Genomic DNA, 17,791 nt, shown 5'->3' on the forward strand with positions numbered 1-17,791 from the left:
CTTTAGTACATCTGCATCACCCCACAAAGAAACCTCATACCTATTTATTGGCAGTCACTACTCCCCATTCTCTTTCACTTCCCGCCCTAGGCAACCAGTAATCTACTTTCTGTCTCCATAAATTAATTTACCTTTTCTGGATTATTTCATATAAATAGAATCATATAATATGTGGTCTTTTGTACTGGCTTCTTTCACTTAGCATGTTTTTATGTTATAGCATTGATCAGTAATGGTGTACACACTAGCCAAATTTCAAGTGCTCAATAGCCACATGTGGCTACTGGACTCAGTACTGGGCAATCTAGTTCTAAAACCCAAAAACTCCCAATAAACAAGCACATCATCCTTTAAATAACAGACCATGTTAAAGCCACTATAATCTTTAAAAGAAAGACCATTTATGAGTGATAACATTTTATAGAGGTTTACTGTGTTTAAAAATAATGGTTATTATACATACATACATGCGCACGCGCGCGCACACACACATACACACACACCCCCATTAAGAAAAACTAATGTCAGGGTGTTATCTTGATAAAGTCACATATTTCTCATTATAATTACAGATAGTTCCAATAAGTCAGCAAAATAATTCCTATAAGCATAAATTTCCACTTTAAAAGTACAGAGGAATTAAAAGAAAAAGTAGAACTTAGTTACCACTTTAAATTTTAAAACTATCTTTGTTGATGATTTAGAAACACAGCAAAAAAACCCCACCATCCCTTATTAGGATTACACCAACAATTCACACAAGTTAAAAATTTTTTTAATTTAATGGCATTAAGAAAATCTCAAATGGATATTAGCTAAGCCAAATTCTAGATATGTCCAGCCCTATTTTATTGAGCTATATGTTTTCCCATCTGATTTTAAGAATATATTTTAATATCCTCATCTTAACATGTATTTCTAATCTCTTCTACACCAAGAAAAGATTTTCAAGTATGACTCTGAGATTCTTAGGAGAAATTAACTCTATTTTGCAAAGTTAATTTTAAAATACATCACTTTCTATGTTGTCTACTTAGAAAGAAGTTCAGTTATCATACAAAGTGAATTTAGGAAGATGTTCTATAGAGGTGACTTTATATAATTTCTAGAAGCAGTAAACTCTAGTATCATATAATGTAATAAATGACTAATAATTTAAGTAAATAAATTACCAGAGAGTGCTCTTTTCACTTCTCACAGGAGAAGCAATCAATCACAAAACTATCCTTTATAGATAAAGGCAATCATTCAGTTTATACTCTAAGACACAGATTTAAAAAAAAAAAAAAAATTAATGGGAGGCTGCCTGTAATGAAATTTTGGCTAATTCTGAGCTTCAAAAAAATGCTTGATTTAAAAATGAGACTAACACCTTTTCTTTTACTTCTATGCATGAATGATTCCTTGTTCAGGGTAGAGTGAAATTAGACCATGGTTTCTGAGAATGATCACAGAACGCCTTCAAGTAAAGACAACCCAGAAGGGATAAAAAAGAACAAGATCATCAAAACTGTTGAGTAAATTTACCCTAAGTAAAATAGACTAACAAAGGCTTCAATCTCATTCTGAAAGTTTAAAACATAAGCAAGGTTCTGGAAATTTACATTTTCTATATAACCCTGGCATCCAGAAAGACAAAAATAAATGTTCTCTTTTATTTCTTAAATGTTCTCTTCAGAATTTCTTAGTGACTTCTGAGTGTTCTCTGATCAAGAATTAGGCATGTTTCATTAGTTAACTCCTCTATTTCTCGAAAGAGGCAAACTGAGGAGGCTCTTTATGCACAAACTAAGTGACACTAAAAATTTGTAATTGAAGCTTAATTACATAAGAGTTTGCTTCCAAGGCAAACAAATACAATTTGGCACAGCATTTTTAATTTTAAAATGTGTTATTTAGGACTTAAATCTGAATTTTTTGCTAATTTTTAAAGCAACATTTTAAAGTTACATAAAGATTAAATTAAAATTCACAAGATACCAGTTCACAAGTTTACCCGAAACCTATTTTCATTCCTTCCACATATCAATCAAACCAAAATATACCCCAGCACAATCCAAATAGAAATAATGAAAGGGGGTACAGGACAGTTTGTTACTTCAAACAGACTCTAGTTCTTGGGGGAACTTTGGTAATTAACTAATAAAATAAAATTGTGGTAATTCATCACCACCAAAGCAGATCATGTTGTGCGTACCCAAGCAGTGATGTGGCAAAAGCTGTTTTTCAAGCCTTAGCTTCTAAAGGGCAGAAGAAAGTTACAGTTAAAGCAAGGGGGTAATAACAGAAAGATGACTGGCAACAGTAGAGTTCACACCAGCTTATAGCCCTCAGCTCCTTACTATGTATGAAATGCCTCCTTCCTAGGAACAAACCAGGGTTAACTAGCAGCCACTTCCAGCTGCTCCTCCCTGCAGCTTGTGCCCAGTTACAGTGCAGAAGCTTGCCTGGTCCCTTCACTATGCCCCACCTCCTGAGCTGGAAGCCGGGCAGAAACTCTGGCAAAATAAGGAAGCCTTTGGGAGGTGGCAAGCAGCCAACTCAAACTGGATGATTCCAGATTAGGCTGGTTTGAGTCACAAACAAGCAGTTCCTCCTAGCTTTCCTCACAATATTTAGACATACTGGCTGTCCAGGCAGCACACAATGAACTCTCCTCATTTGCTCTCAAAGTTAAGTCTACCTAGTTGTCATTTCCCTAGTAGCAGAGGATCTTAAATGAAAGCAAGGTTCCTAACACAGAGCAAATATGGGTGAGCCTAGCACTTGTTTCCAAAACTGTCTATTCCATATAGAACCCTAACGCTGACAACACCTACGCCTCTACAAAGCCTTACTGAAATGCTGTTCTTGACAAAAAAGGAAAACCAGAAACGGATCTATTTATAGATCTCCATAAAAGAAGTTAAGCCCACCAGAGCAATTGAAAAGTAAACACTCCTATTTCTCACATTTAAAACAAAAAAAGGCTTGACTGGCTAATATGATCCCAAAAGACAGAAGGTTGTACATAGCTTATTGCTCAGTAATAAACTATACGGCAGTCTAGAAAGGAATGTTTCAAAAATGTGGGCTCTTCGAGGGATCTCTGCATTTTGCCTGCCACTGATAGGTATGGAAAAAATAGTACTAATAAAATAAAATTAAAATGTGTGTGCGTGTATCTCCAAAGCACACACTGCTAAACATTTATTCTATGCTGCTATGTAGTCCCAAAAAAACTACAGTAAGGAAGAAATGAGCAAATGCTTATTCTTTTGGAAAGTAATAGGTATTTAATAAGGCAGCTACTCAAAAAGAGGCAAGACTCAATGTGCATTTTAAATCTAATAGTTTACTCTAAGATTGCAGATACACTAATATGCCTGTTGTTCTTTTTTCCATCAACCCTTCCTCCCTCCAAACAGGTAACTTTTTAAAGAGCTTAGATACCAATATTTCAAGGAGGGAGAATACAATCAATAAAACCACTCCATCACAAATAAGAGTTACAAATTTCGAGATAAAAATTTCACATAATAGTTGGAAAGGTCCAGAACAATGCATATATTTTATTCATAACACTAATTTTCAGCAAGACAGTCTATCTTTTGAAATCTCAAATAATTTCAACTACCTAAAAAAGTAAAACTGAGGCATAAGGACAAAATAACAAAACAGGAAAAGAATGGTGAAATCCAGAAATAAATCTGCTATTTAAAGCAATATATAGTATCTTACTTAGGTTTAAGTAAGAATACAAATGAAAATAAGAGGCAAAATTATTTTAACATCCTTTCTAAGAATATTTATTATCCTTGACTTTGGCTTCTTAAAGTCTTACATAAAACTTTACTGTTCCTCCTTGAACATCCTCTGAATGCTCCCAAAACAGAGACTTCACTTATTATACTGAAAATCAATAAATATCTAATCACTGATTTTTGCATTTTAATTAGCATAACTTTTGGTTCAATGGTCTCTGGGCACAGGTATCTTCTCTACATGAAACAAAAAAATCTCATTTCAATTTAAGTGATTCTTCTCAAACTGATAAGTATAAACAGAGTAGTGAAGAGGAGAAAGGTTGGTATTATGCAATGAAACCAACTTAATTTCTACTCTCACTTCAATCTTATGCAGGTACAAACAGAAGAGCCAGGGAGAAAAAAAAATCATGGTTTCTAATCACCAATTTCCTAAATATAGTTTAATTTCATTGCTATCACTTTTTCTGCAATTAAAAGGCATTACTTTTAGTAGCAGTGACTTTTGTCAGTGAATACAAACTATTTTGGTCCCGCAAAATATATCTGAGAATAAGAGCACAGTGCAACAAAATTTATCTCCAAATGAATCCAGAAATTATCTGCCTATACATTATAGATCACTTCTGATAAACTCAGACAAATGTGTTTTCATGATTATACATTGTAACAGTCACTCCTCAAATCACTAATTATTAATTCCTTTAACATTTTAAAAACCTGACTCTTACTTCATATATACTAAAACTGCTGTCATATCTGATAGTTTCCAGCACTTAATATATTATCATAGCAAACTGAATAGCCAAGTAATGAAATGAGCATTCCCTCCCCGAACCAACATTCTAAATAAGCATACTTATAAAATAAGAGAAATGAAAGGTACACTGTCACTATCACTTTGACACATGCAATGCCACCATTCCCAATGGTTTCTCCCCTTGCCTTTTCAGCCTTGTCCAATATTCTTTTACAAGGCTGCAAGATGACAGCAATTCTGAAAGTTTTTCTGCATGAACTTGAAAGGAAACTATCTCTCATAACTAAAATAAAGGAAGTGCTAAACTTCCCATCAAATCAGACAAAAGGACATTTAAATAAAATTCTCACTCTAGGAAATTATAATCTATAATATCTAGACTGTTCACAAAATGATTAGCAGAATTGGTCTTTATAGGAAAAAATGCTTATTAGATTGGGGACTTTCATGCTTACAACTTTATGCTAAAATTTCATCAAATACATTATTTAAAGCAACTTATTCCATTTTTTAAATCTAAGAAAGGTTGCTCTAAAATTCAGATTTCTTCAAACAGTTAACTAAGCACAATTTAAAGCCACATAGCTTACTGAAAGCCAGAGACAAGAGACAATGAGATGCCACCTACTACAGTTATTTTCATGTAGTTATTTTTGCTTACTGTTTTCCTTTTAAGTTTCCATATAAATGCCTATTTCTATGATTAGAAAGAATAAAAGTCTGTAGTTGACACATTCTTCAGACAAAGCAACAGGGTTCAAAGGAACAAAAAGAAAAAGGCTAACCAGAAGCCAAAAAAATTTTTATGGGGGCAGAATATGAGACTGCCTTTGGTAAAGCTAGAAAGACGCACTGAGCTATAGATACCCAGATTAATTACATAGGAACTCTTACACATACGTAGATCTTCTGTTTTGGATAAGCCACAGTCAATGTTTAATCCAAACTGGTTCTATTCTTGGAGCTCCAAACAATTTATCTTATTCCATAAATTTGGTGCACAAATATAGCAGTATTTATTAAATAAATGTATGTCTGAATGTAAACTCAAAAGTTAACTTTCACTTAAAAAGAGATTTAGGCAAGTAGCCTATTGAAGGGGAGGAGATGGAACAAGAAAAGGTTTTGTATTATCCAAATCTCAACCCCTCCTCATTACCCTTTCATCCATCCCCTCCCCTCCACAAATCATTCAGTAAACCTTTACAGAGTGTGAAATCAAGAGCTAGCTCTAATTACAAAGGTGCTAGGAACTCTTTTCAGCAATCTAGTGAAGTATATGGACAACTTTTCAGAATAATGTTTCTAAATGCATAACATAAAATAAATAAGAATAAAAAGGAAATCAATTATACTGACACGATTATTAAAATGTTTAAATTTTTGTGATGTAGTAAATACATCTTTATTAACATTAAACGATACCTAACACTGAGTTTAATAACTATTTCCCAGTAATAATGACTATAATCTCAATCTTGAGATATCTACAACAACAATATAATAAATTATCAGTGGATTTATATATTGGTTACAAAGTAACTCATACTATTAATACTACTGCTTTATGTTGCCTGCTTCCATAATGGGAACAGGCAATGATTAATGTGTTACAGCTTAGGGAAAAGATGTAATTTTTTTCCCCATCCAAGTTCAGGGACCCTGAAACAGCCCAATTCATCTCTGGCTGTGATCAAAGTAAAAAAACTGAGAAACAAAGCTCAGTCAAAATGACTTTACGATACTAGGAAAATTTATGAGCTAATTTAACTTCAATAAATTCTTCAATTCCTTTGGCCTGCATTAAAAAAAATTCTTACAACATGATAAAGAAAAAAAATCCAGTTGTAGAAAACTACAGAAATACATTAAACTTCAATCAAGAACTTTTAAAATGAATACTTTTGTAAAATTTAGGTATTTATATTCTTCTGCTGAAAGTAAAAGTGACTCCCTAAATGACCAACACAGAGAGACATATGCACAGAGCTGCACACAGGAAAGTTTATACCGTTAAGCTCCAGTTCTCGTCATTTAAATACTGTGAATAGTTTTGTAGAAACAGTAGGTGTATCGTTTATAAGGACTTTACAACTAGACTGCCATCAATTCCATGTTTTACTCGATTGAAATGCACTGCTAGGATTCTATTCACCAAAGCTGTAACAATGAAGGGGGATGGAGGGTGATTAATTTCCCAGTCAGTCATGCAGACAGAATAGAAACTTGTTTCTATAGCTAAAACCAAGCTATATTTTGTCTACTATAAGGTGTTAACTTTAAACATATTTAAAGGACTTGAAATGTCAGTTTCACAAACATTAAGCCTTAAATAGCACAAAAAAAACCTCGTTTCTTCCAAAAGGATACTTAACATTCTAAATCTACATAACATCTCAAAATTATACTTTGAAATTAATATAATTATAGAGGAAAAGAAGACACCTGATAAAAGGAGGCTGAATCCCGGGATAATGGATATGCTCTGAACACCAAAGGATTTTATTTCTGTGCACTTGCTTCAATCACAATATAATGACCAAATCTTTTAGCTATTTACATCGATTTTGCTTTATCCTTTCTTAACTAAGAATTCTATCTCAGTATTTCAATTGTTTGTTGAACACATACTCTGAGAAAGGCAATATACTAGGCTCTGCAGTATGCACAAAGACCTGTCCTGTTGTTACAGGACAGTACTGAAAGGCCCATCATTAAAGTTCATTCTGTTTTCAATAAAAGAACATAACCTGATTCTTAATACAATGTCTCTCCCACTTGTCTCTGAGGCGCTCTCACCGTCCAAGTTTTCCATCTCCAAGCTACTGAAATAGCCTCCTAACCAGAATCTCTGTCTTTTCCTATTCTGAGTCACCAGATGCCTTTTCTAAAAACACATCTCAACAAGCTACTTCTCTTTCTCAAAATCCTTCAACAGCTCATCTCTGCATTAAGAATAAAACTCAAAAGCATTAGTGTGGTTAAGTCATTCTAAATTACCTGCTGTTCTCAAAACATTCTTCCACCCACTTGTATCTCTTCAAGTTGTTCTTCTACCCACAATGTTCTCTGTCTAGCCTAAAACTCTTCTTCTTGCTAAAGTACGAAATATCCTTCATAGCCCTATGTCATAAAAATTTCCAGTCCTAAGTATGAGTCAGGGAACTGACAAAGAAGGAAATATCCTCTACAATTGTAATTTAGTCTCCGTGTAGATTTTCTAATAAGCTCATCCTGCCTCTCTCTGCCTTTGTGTCAGTTACCTTTCTGACTGTAAATATGCAGAAGCACACAACTGTTTCTTTTGATTATGTAAACAGGGCATGTCAAATTTGTCAGTTCAAGCTTTTGGGCTTTTGAAGCTAAGGGCCAGATCCCAAATCACTGTAACTCCCACCAAATACCCTGAAGGACTTATATCGTGCTTCTCTTCTAACTTCAACACCAGAATCAGCTGGCTTCTCAATAAGGTTTTTGATCCAACAGAATGCACTGGCATCCCTTTAATAAGGTGGGTTTGGGGAAAATGACTAAAACTTGAGCATCTTAGACATTTCTATGCAGGAGAAAGTGGGACATGACGAGATTTTATAATCAGTTTATAAAGTTCAAATGAATCGTCACTCATTTAGTTCAACAATATACCAAACGAAATCAAGAAAAGTTAAGCATTTTCATCCATGTCACCAAGCTGCAAAGCTAAAGCCAGAACTTAACTTTCCTGATTTCCTAAACTAAGTACTACATCTTCCAAAATGTTTGACTTATATCTAGAGACATATATAAAATGTTTCCATTTATTGTTTCAAATTAGAAAATTTAGGAGGCCTAAAAGGAGCCACTCATAAATTATGTGATCATTTACTTTTCTAAAATTAATTCTAAGCAGGCAATACTACACAAAAGTAATTAATCTGGTATTTTAATCAGGTCAAAGACTTTGTATCATATAAATTTAAAATATACACCACCTACATTTAATACTGGGATATCTAGGATTAGCAGGCTGAATAACAATGGGAAATGGGAAATGCTCAGACTATCAACATTTGAAGTAGTAATAATAATAGCTAGCAATTATTAAAGGCAGATTTTATTTAACATATGTGGGTATCAAGCTAAGCACTTTACATTTTTTTCATTTTGATCTTCACAGTAACTTTATAAAGCACAGTTCTTATGAAAGATGAGGAAGCTGAGATCTAGAGTTTAAGTAACTTGTCCAAGATTACAAAAGTAGTAAATTACACTGTCTACCTAGATTTATGATTTCAAAAGCCACATACCTAACTTCTAAGCTATTTCTTGTTAAGATTACCTTTATTATTTTCATTTTGAGAGTAAAATTTCTTTGTAAAAAAAATTCCCAACTAATGAAATTAACTTACTCAGCCCAGTGAATAAATTACAACTTGCATTTGAAGAACGCTATCCTACTTGAGTTTATAAATTGGCTACCATCTTGATGTTAAAATATGTCTGTACGTTGACTTAGTCATTCATAATAAATGTTTCAAAAATACATTTCACAAATACATCTTTAACCAGTTTTCACAAATTTGCAACCAGAAATTAGAAATAAGTATTATACACCTAAGAAATTAAAAACTTCAAATACCACATTTTCAGTGGCACAAGATCTTGCTTCACGTAGCTAAAGTTACCACTTTTCTTTCTTTTTGGTAATTTTAATATTGAGCATCTTGAGGATGAAACAGTATTTGCAAATCATTACTTAGCTTTGGGTACTTGACAGAATGCTTTATTCAATAACTACACACTAACCGAAGTTTCTTCACTCATCGTATACTTAATCTAAGATTACTCTCTTTTACAAACATTACTATACTAAAAATCATTAGCACTTATGTCATTAGCACTAGTCGAGAATTTGTGAAAATTTATTCAACAGTTCATCTGTTACAACAAAAGTCTGTTAACCTACCTGTCACTGCTGGTACTACTGCTGCTGCTGATTGAATCACTACTGGAGGATCTACTCCTAGAGCCGCTGCCGCTAGGGGACCTTGTGGGTCTAGACGCTTGGCTAGCCAGCCTCTGAGGAGACTGATTTCTAGACTGGGATGAATGTGGTGACCGACTCCTGCTGTGCTGGTAATTCCGCTCTGGCCTTCTGCCTCGTACCTCCCGGGTAATATCATCCCTGTAGATATCCCTGTGTACCACACTGGGCAGTGTAAACTGCTCCCGAGCCCTAGGTTCGTATCGGGGGTCATGAACATCAAAACGGTTTGGACTTCGACTCCGAGAAGTATAATAGAGCCCGTGTTGTAAAGTCCGCTCGCGAGGATCTCTATAGTAATCCTGATCGTAATGTCTTGTCCGATCAAATCCTCCCGTCCCCCGTTCATGGTGTCCATAGGCACTATGTTCATAAGCACGCTCCCTGTTATCTGAAGCCCTGCATTTAGGAGGGGGGAAAAATATTTAATCAATCAGAAAGAGGAAAGCAAAACTAAAAGCAAGTCATGCAAACATTCACTTCAGCATTGTCTTTGTTGTTGCAATTGGTCATTTTATAAACAACATTAATCTACTTAATAAGCGAACACTAACAAGCTTAATATTTTACTTAATTCTAAAACTTATTTTCACAGCTGAGCAATCATTGTTTTAACTGTATATCAGGCTTTCATGACTCGTGTTCTGCAAGTCAGTTAAGTCACTCTTTTATTTAGGAATATTCTGGCTTATATCCAGAAATATACATATGCCATCTCCTTTTCATTTTAAGTTTAATGGAACAAGAAGAGACTGTCATTTTAATATCAAAGTGTTCTATATCTATCTCAATAAAAAATACAGTAAACTTTTATTTAATTTGCAAATTTCTTTAAGGCAAAACTTCCTTGATATATTTTAACAGACATGAAAGCCCTATTATGATGCACATCCCAGCTGTACGAGGGCATTTTCAAAGAAGTCCAGAAAAAAATTTTAAGTGTAATTTTTTTCTCATTAACTTGCAACTTCTTGGGTAATTATAAAAATTACTATCTTACATAAATTGTTGTGCCCAAACAATCACATTTAATAAAAGTGGAATCTTAAAAAGAAAAACAAACCAAAAAAAAACACTCAGGATATCAAAATAGTGGATTGTCGCATGCTATTCTATGGTAAATTTAACTAATTAAAGGATAAAGGTATTTTTATCTCCTGTGCTATCAAAGTTCCACATAATTTTTTAAACGCCTATTCCATTATTCAATTTGTTAATGTATTCACTTAACGGTTACAGGAAATATGTTATCTTAGGTTTTAGCTAAACTAAAGTTGTCGATAATAAAATTAGGCAACTTTGGGAACTGTAAGATTCTCTAAGGTTGCTATTCGCTATATGGTTTAACTTAAAATAATTTTTCCACAGGATGTGAATATCTGTCAACCTAAGAGACAAAAACTGTTGCATGCATGTACAATTACAAACATGCTATGTTTTAGTATTTAAAACTAAGTCTAACCTTATAAAGAAATTTTAAATTCTCTACTTCTGTAAAAAACCAGAACTCACTTCCTGAATTCCTATAAAGACCATTTCACTTGAATTTTAACTTAAGGTTGAGTTTTTTCTCAACCTTATCTTTGGATCTGTCTTCTATCAAAAGAGATTAAGGAATCATGAAAGACATAGAAGAATTAGAATCTCTGCAATGAGGAATACCTGGCAAAAATCTTACAATTAATACTATGTTCGCCATACATGCCTAGATTCCAAATCTCTCTAATAATCTTCATTTTCACCCACCATTTCACTTAGTAGCACACATAACTTCATAGGTTATTTTTGCTTTTTGTAGCCATTTTGAAAAGCAACTGGTATGGCAAAAAATTCAACAACAATATCTTTCCTACTTAAATGTATTAAATGACTTTATCTTTTTTTATTCACTACATTTCTGGAATTTTAATAGATATTTCAATATCTAACAAACAAGAGGGTTTCCTTTGAGACTTAAAATCTCATAAATAATTCAATTAGCACCCTATCAAATGTTAATCAGTGAAGGCTGTTATTAATGATAAAACAGAAGCAATAAGCAATAGTTCTAAGAGAATTACTGCTCCAGCAGGCAGATATTTTATAAATTTGCAAAGTTCTTATCTATTAGGAAGATACAGAAAGGCAGGCACAAGAGCTAGCAGAGCTGAAATCTAATATCTATTCTTTGATTCATCTATTAGTACTAAATACTTCTAGAGTTAGTGGGAAAAAGAGAGTTTGACTTGGGTTAGGAGAGGATCTAATATACACAGGTCAGGACATACCAACCTTTTCCAAGTGTGGAAACACGACCTATAATCCCAATTAAATCTAGGGAGAGAATTGTGAACATAACTTCCCCAATTTTGGCCCCTCTTATGGGGGTAATCCACCTTCTTTAATGGGCAAGGGTGTCAAATGATACTTAGATGAACCACAAGGAAAAAAAAATCTTAGTGACCAGATAAAATAATTCCACTGGAAGCAAGTAGTCCCAGACAAACTGTAACTCTCAAACCCCCAGACTTCTTTCTTGAGATAGTAGACAAATATAAATTGATCCACATTCATAAAAATTTCCAGCCCTAAGTATGAATCAGGCAGCTGACAGAAGAGGAAATATCCTCTACGATTCCACCAAATGAGGGAAGGCACAGTTGCTCGCCAACAGTTCGCCTTTGTAGCCATCCAGCAGTCAATTTTGAATGCTGTATCCACAACTGATCGTTACCATCTGTTCAAAGCTAAAGTATCTTAAATTGGACAGCAACTTGCTTAAGAAAAGAGAGAGTAATCCTCTTCCCCTGGGCTAATGGAATCTTGACTGTATGACATCCCATACATTCCAGCAATTAGAAAAGAATGGCTATATTCCAGGATTTAGGAACGTCCATCATCTCAAATTTTCCCCATTCCATTAAGGAGTATAATTCCAACATGAAAACTGTGTAGATCCAAAATGGAAAAATCAAACATTGCCTTCATTCTTCTTCGGCCAAGAACATATTTCCAGGTTAAAGTATTGTTTGTAGAATCCACGCGGTTGAATCATTATGGTCTGCTAGGTTTTTGTGTGACAATCCAATTCATTTGTACACTTTATGTTGTGAAAATTGAGAAGCAGATATTAACTTCTAAAAGAATCTGTAGGCTCTAATATTCCAGAAATATTCCACATAGTACAACCACAAAATCTGTAGCCAAATAGCTCCATCAGGTATAAGGGATATATCCAAGGAAGGCCTTAACATTATCCAAGAGAAGAAATAATTAATTCTAGAAGACAGGTAACTCCAAAAATGATGCTGCCATACAAAATCTTCCACCACTTTGTATCTCAGGAGTAGGTATCCAACCAGCTGCAGGAAATATCCTCTACGATTCCATAAGATAACAGCCACTGGGATAGAAATCACTTCCGTTTCCAACCCAAAATAGGAAACATTGAGAATGCCCAAAATTTTAAATCCATCTGGGGCCCCTAAATACGAGTTTCTGTTTCTCACCATATCAAATACAAAATACCTGCCTACAGAAACCTTGGAACTTACCCATCAAGTCTCCGCTCATAACGTCCTTCTCGTGCATGAAGTGATGGTGGGGGGCCATAAGCAGGCCCTCCACCACCTCCTCTGAACCCAGAAACCTCTCTACTACGAGATGTTATGGAAACTGTATCATCCAATCCCCGAGCAGCACTCGGAATGGTGCCTGGTTCATTATAATCCGTGCGTAGGTCTCTATCTCCCATTTTGTTGACTGAGTTGTGAGCTTTCTGTGCACTTTTGATGTCCACAAAATCCACAAAGGCAGCCACTCCTCCTTCAGATCCCCTCTTAGGGAGAATTTTGACACTTTCCACGCGGCCATATCTGGAAAAAATAAAGTCAACGTTATTGTTGTACAGCAATAATTTTCCAAAAGTAGTTTTTGAAAATCTGGTTATTTTTAGATAATTTATGTATATATGGGGGAAGGGTTTAAAGTGACACTTAAATGGCTTTTACATTCATATTTTTCTTTCTTGGGGTAAATATTTACAAATGTTTTAACGACATTATTTTATTACTCTCATTTCTTAAATATAATATTTACTAAATTATCTTTTACCTTTCTAGAACACTTAGCTGAAATCAATCTCTCGGAAGTTTTTAGGAATTTTTAAATTTAAAAAAAGATACTGAACCCAAGATTGATCAAGATAACTTAAAAATCTTAAAAGATTGTTTTAATTAAAGTAAAAACTGTAACTAAAAGTAGCTATTTTACAAATTTCATTTTAATTCATTAAGTGAAAATGATCTTATTTTTTAAAAAAATGAATGGTTTCAAAGGCAAAATAAAACCAAATGTTTTTTGTGTCCATTTGCAAGTGACAGTCTAATTCTTTTAATGTAAATTTTTGCTATTTAGCTTTCTTTTCCAGAAAGTTAAAAAACTGTTAACATTTATAATTTAAGTATAATTAAAATTGTTTTTCATATAAATTAATAAATCTAAGAATATATTTTAATAAACCATATATTCTAATTTTTATTCCACAAATGTTTACTATGCCTATAAAGAAAAATTTAAGGGCACCTTTTATATTTTGAAGTGTATGTGTTAAGTAAGAAATATGATTATTCAGAATCGAAAAATTCATGAAAATTCTACAAATTTCCTTAAGAGTTAATTATATTTTATGTACTTGCAAATTGTCCTTTCTGAAAGGCGGGCACAGCACTTTTAAATATAGCACTCTTATTTGCTGACAATCCAAGATCATAACTGTACACTTCCCCTGAAGAAGCTGACAACATTATCAGAAAGCAGAACTTTTCTTTTTATATCCTCTGGGACAGTTTAAGTAACCTCTCATGGGATAAAACACAATCATAAAAAATCCAGTTTCAAAAGGCAGCTAAACTAGAAGTAACAAAATTATTTGGGGTCAATGACCTGATAAAAGGATCTTTTTAATTTGGAAAAAAAAAATGACAGAAATTGAAATAGTTCTTTCCACACAAACATTAAAAAATACCTTTCAATGTATTTGACAAAGGACTTTTATCTAGAAGACAAGAAACCTTACAATTCAACCTTTCTTTTTTTTTAACGGGCAAAACAATTCACCAAAGAAGATATACAGATGTCAGATAAAGCACAGGAAAAGATGCTCAAAAATCATTAGTCGGTTAGAGAAATGCAAATCAAAACCATTTCACACTCACATGGATGGCTGAAATTTAAACGGGGGGGGGGAGAAAAGGACAAGTGTTGGCAGGGATGTGGAGAAATTAGAGACCTTGTGCATGGCTGGTGGGTCTGTAAAATGGTATAGCTGCTATAGAAATATTTGGCATATTCTCAAAAAGTTAAGCACAGAATTACCATATAACCCACCAACTCCACTATGTAGGCATATATCCCAAAGAATTGAAAACTGAGGCTCAAACAGACATGTGTAAAACACTGATGTTCATTGCAGCATTATTCATAAATGCCAAAAGATCACCATCAAGCATCCATCAATAGACGAAAGGATAAACAAAGTGTGGTATAAACATACAATGGAATATTAAGATATAACAAGAAATGAAGTTTTGATATACGCTACAACATGGATAAACCTTGAAAACATCATACTAAATTTTAAAAAGCCAGACACAAAAGGACAAACTGTGAATGATTCCACTTATAATAGTTATCTAGAATAGGCAAATTCATAGAGACAGAAAATAGAACAGAGGTTCCAGGGGCTGGGGAAGGGAGACATGGGGAGTTATTGCTTAATGGGTACAGAGTTTCTTTATGGGATGAAAAACATTCTAGAAATAAATAGTGGTGATGGTTATATAACACTGTGGATATACTTAATACCTCTGAGTTATAGATTTAAAAGTGGTTAAAATTTTATAGTATATACATTTTAACACATACATACAAAGCTGAGCACTTAAACCAAGGCTGCATAGGGTTTTCTATTAAAAAAAGAAAGAAAGAAAAAAAGGAAAGCAGCAGCCACATCTCCATTAAAAAAAAAAAAAGTTAGCCCAATAATAATACGGGAAAACATATGTTTAAGTCTAAATCCTGAATAACAAAGAGCTAAATGCAATACTGAAAGAGGGCCGACACTCAATGCATCGATTATGCATGCAGAACAAAGTCAAGCAGGCTCCTTCCTCACAAGGGTGGGCTCACTGTCCTTATCATTTTTATATAAGGAGAATACACTTTGGAAACAAAACACAAATTCGTCTCCAAATTTGACAAAGGAAAATCTGATCAGGTATTACAAATCTACACTGTTCTTCTAAACTGAGAAGACTGGAAACTCCCAAATTAAAAAGCCGCCTAATTCTTCATATCCATGGAAACTAAGCTGGTAAATGTAATGTCCTGATTTTGTCTACTCTTTCCAAAATAGCAAATTTCCTACAGTATTCATGTATTTGAAATGAAAGTTACCTGACTTTTCATAAGAAAAAAAGCAAAAATAATCAAATCATAATTAGATAGTTCCTTTTTTAACAACATCAAGTTAGAGGTTTTCAGAGACCCTGTGGAATATTCTCCAGTGATGTGTACAAAATATCAGTTTCTAAAATTACATGGTCACTGGTTGTGGTAATAAGTTAACTCATTTGTAATTTTTTAAAAGTTAAAAAAGAAAAAAGAACATAAAGCTAAAAAATTGTGCGTGATTGCTAGCTACAAGCCACAGTAATATAAAAACCTTAAAGGTCTATCTTCAAAAACACAATTAAAAAAAAAACTAAATTGGTTTGTTTGGTCAAAAATTACCATCAAAAAATATTAAATTGATCAACGTACACTGTATTCTTCTAAATATTTAAGAGAAAAAATTTAAATTACCCCAAATAATGCCAGGTTTGCTGAAATGTTTGAGCGCTTTTCCGCATTTCATAATTTGTGCAATAAGCACTGACTGTCCTTAGAAGTTCCCTGAAGAATGCAATTTCAATGTGTTAATGGTCTCAGATTTTACGTTTGAGAACAATGTGATACAGTGGAGGAAAAGCATGAGAGTAGAAAAAAATGACTTATTATTAGAGACTCAATTATTCATTATTTTTTAACAGGCATTGTTCTAGACATGTGATGCACATAGGAAAGCAAAACAAAGATCCCTACTCTCATAAACTTTATTTACAATTTTTAATTTCCTGATAGTTGAAAAGATTCCTATTTTAAACATAACTCATAGAAATCACTCCAAAGTAAAGCTAAAGACCATAAGTATGCTAAAACCCAGTGAATTTTCTCAAAATCTCTCCTTTCCAGAAAGCACTACATTCAACCATTATTAGCTGAGTTATCAAAAACAAATGCAATCATTAATTTTAATCCTAGCTTTTGCAACTGACTATACTAATAAGCAATAATAAACAACAGCCACATACTTCGTTGGCACCCAAGTCCTCCCACCACTACAGAAAACGTTCCCCAAGTCATTCTTGAAACATGACAGTAGGTCTACCACTCCACTGATGGGATAGTACATTCAAATTCTGCATTTACTCCTCCTCTGCCCAATTAACTCCTAGAGTTAAAAGATCACAGCTGATTACTAACATTACTGCTCTATTTCCAGGTAAAGAGATCTCTTCTGAAGTTTCAATGTCCTGCTATTCCAGGTAGAGTTTTTGGATTATAAATATCAGTATTAGAAGAGGCAGGCAATTAACCTAGACATCCATTCATCTAAAACACAATATATCACTTTCCAAAGAGTACATATTTTATAAAACTACCGATGCTTTCATGTATTGCTCACTTTTCTTCTCTTCCATCCCATCAATAGCCAACCTATTCCTTATTAAAAAGCAAATGATCAATAAGTATGGATAGACAGAAAGCAAAGAGCAAATGAACATGCCATAAGAAATAAAAAGGCCTAAGAAATAAATATTAAAGCTTGGTTGCCCTGCCTACAATAGTAGAGAAAACAAATGTTTTTGTTTGTTTTGTATATTATAAAAAGATTCAAAATCATTTCTCTTTTGAACTCATGTAGCTGGGTTATAAATATATCCATTACAACCACCAAACTATCTGGAATAATGCAGTAATATCTATATTATATTAACTTTTTATAGCAAAAAATTTTTATAAAGGAATTACTAACTTATGAATCAACTCACTTGATCTTATATTTAGACAAAAAGACTAGTTCCCCTTCTGTATCGGATCTTTATTTTATTTCTTATACCAGTGACTGGAAATAACTATAGTATGTTAAAAGGCAAAATCATATACTTAAGATTGCAAAAT

At 33.5% G+C, this 17,791-nt stretch overlaps 1 protein-coding gene across 1 annotated transcript in view; it reads right to left on the reverse strand.

Moving 5' to 3' along the window:
* The window catches only part of SPEN (spen family transcriptional repressor), a 69,160-nt gene that overhangs the window by 36,126 nt on the left and 15,243 nt on the right, over window positions 1–17,791 (reverse strand). The window contains exons 2-3 of the mRNA XM_039842128.1: window positions 13,063–13,383; window positions 9,452–9,928 (exon numbers count right to left, since the gene is read on the reverse strand). Of these exons, the coding sequence (XP_039698062.1) occupies window positions 9,452–9,928; window positions 13,063–13,383 (798 nt within the window). The remainder of the gene's footprint in view (window positions 1–9,451; window positions 9,929–13,062; window positions 13,384–17,791) is intronic.

Source organism: Pteropus medius, unplaced genomic scaffold (assembly GCF_902729225.1).
Source record: "Pteropus medius unplaced genomic scaffold, Ma_sr-lr_union100, whole genome shotgun sequence".
NCBI lineage: Eukaryota > Metazoa > Chordata > Mammalia > Chiroptera > Pteropodidae > Pteropus > Pteropus medius.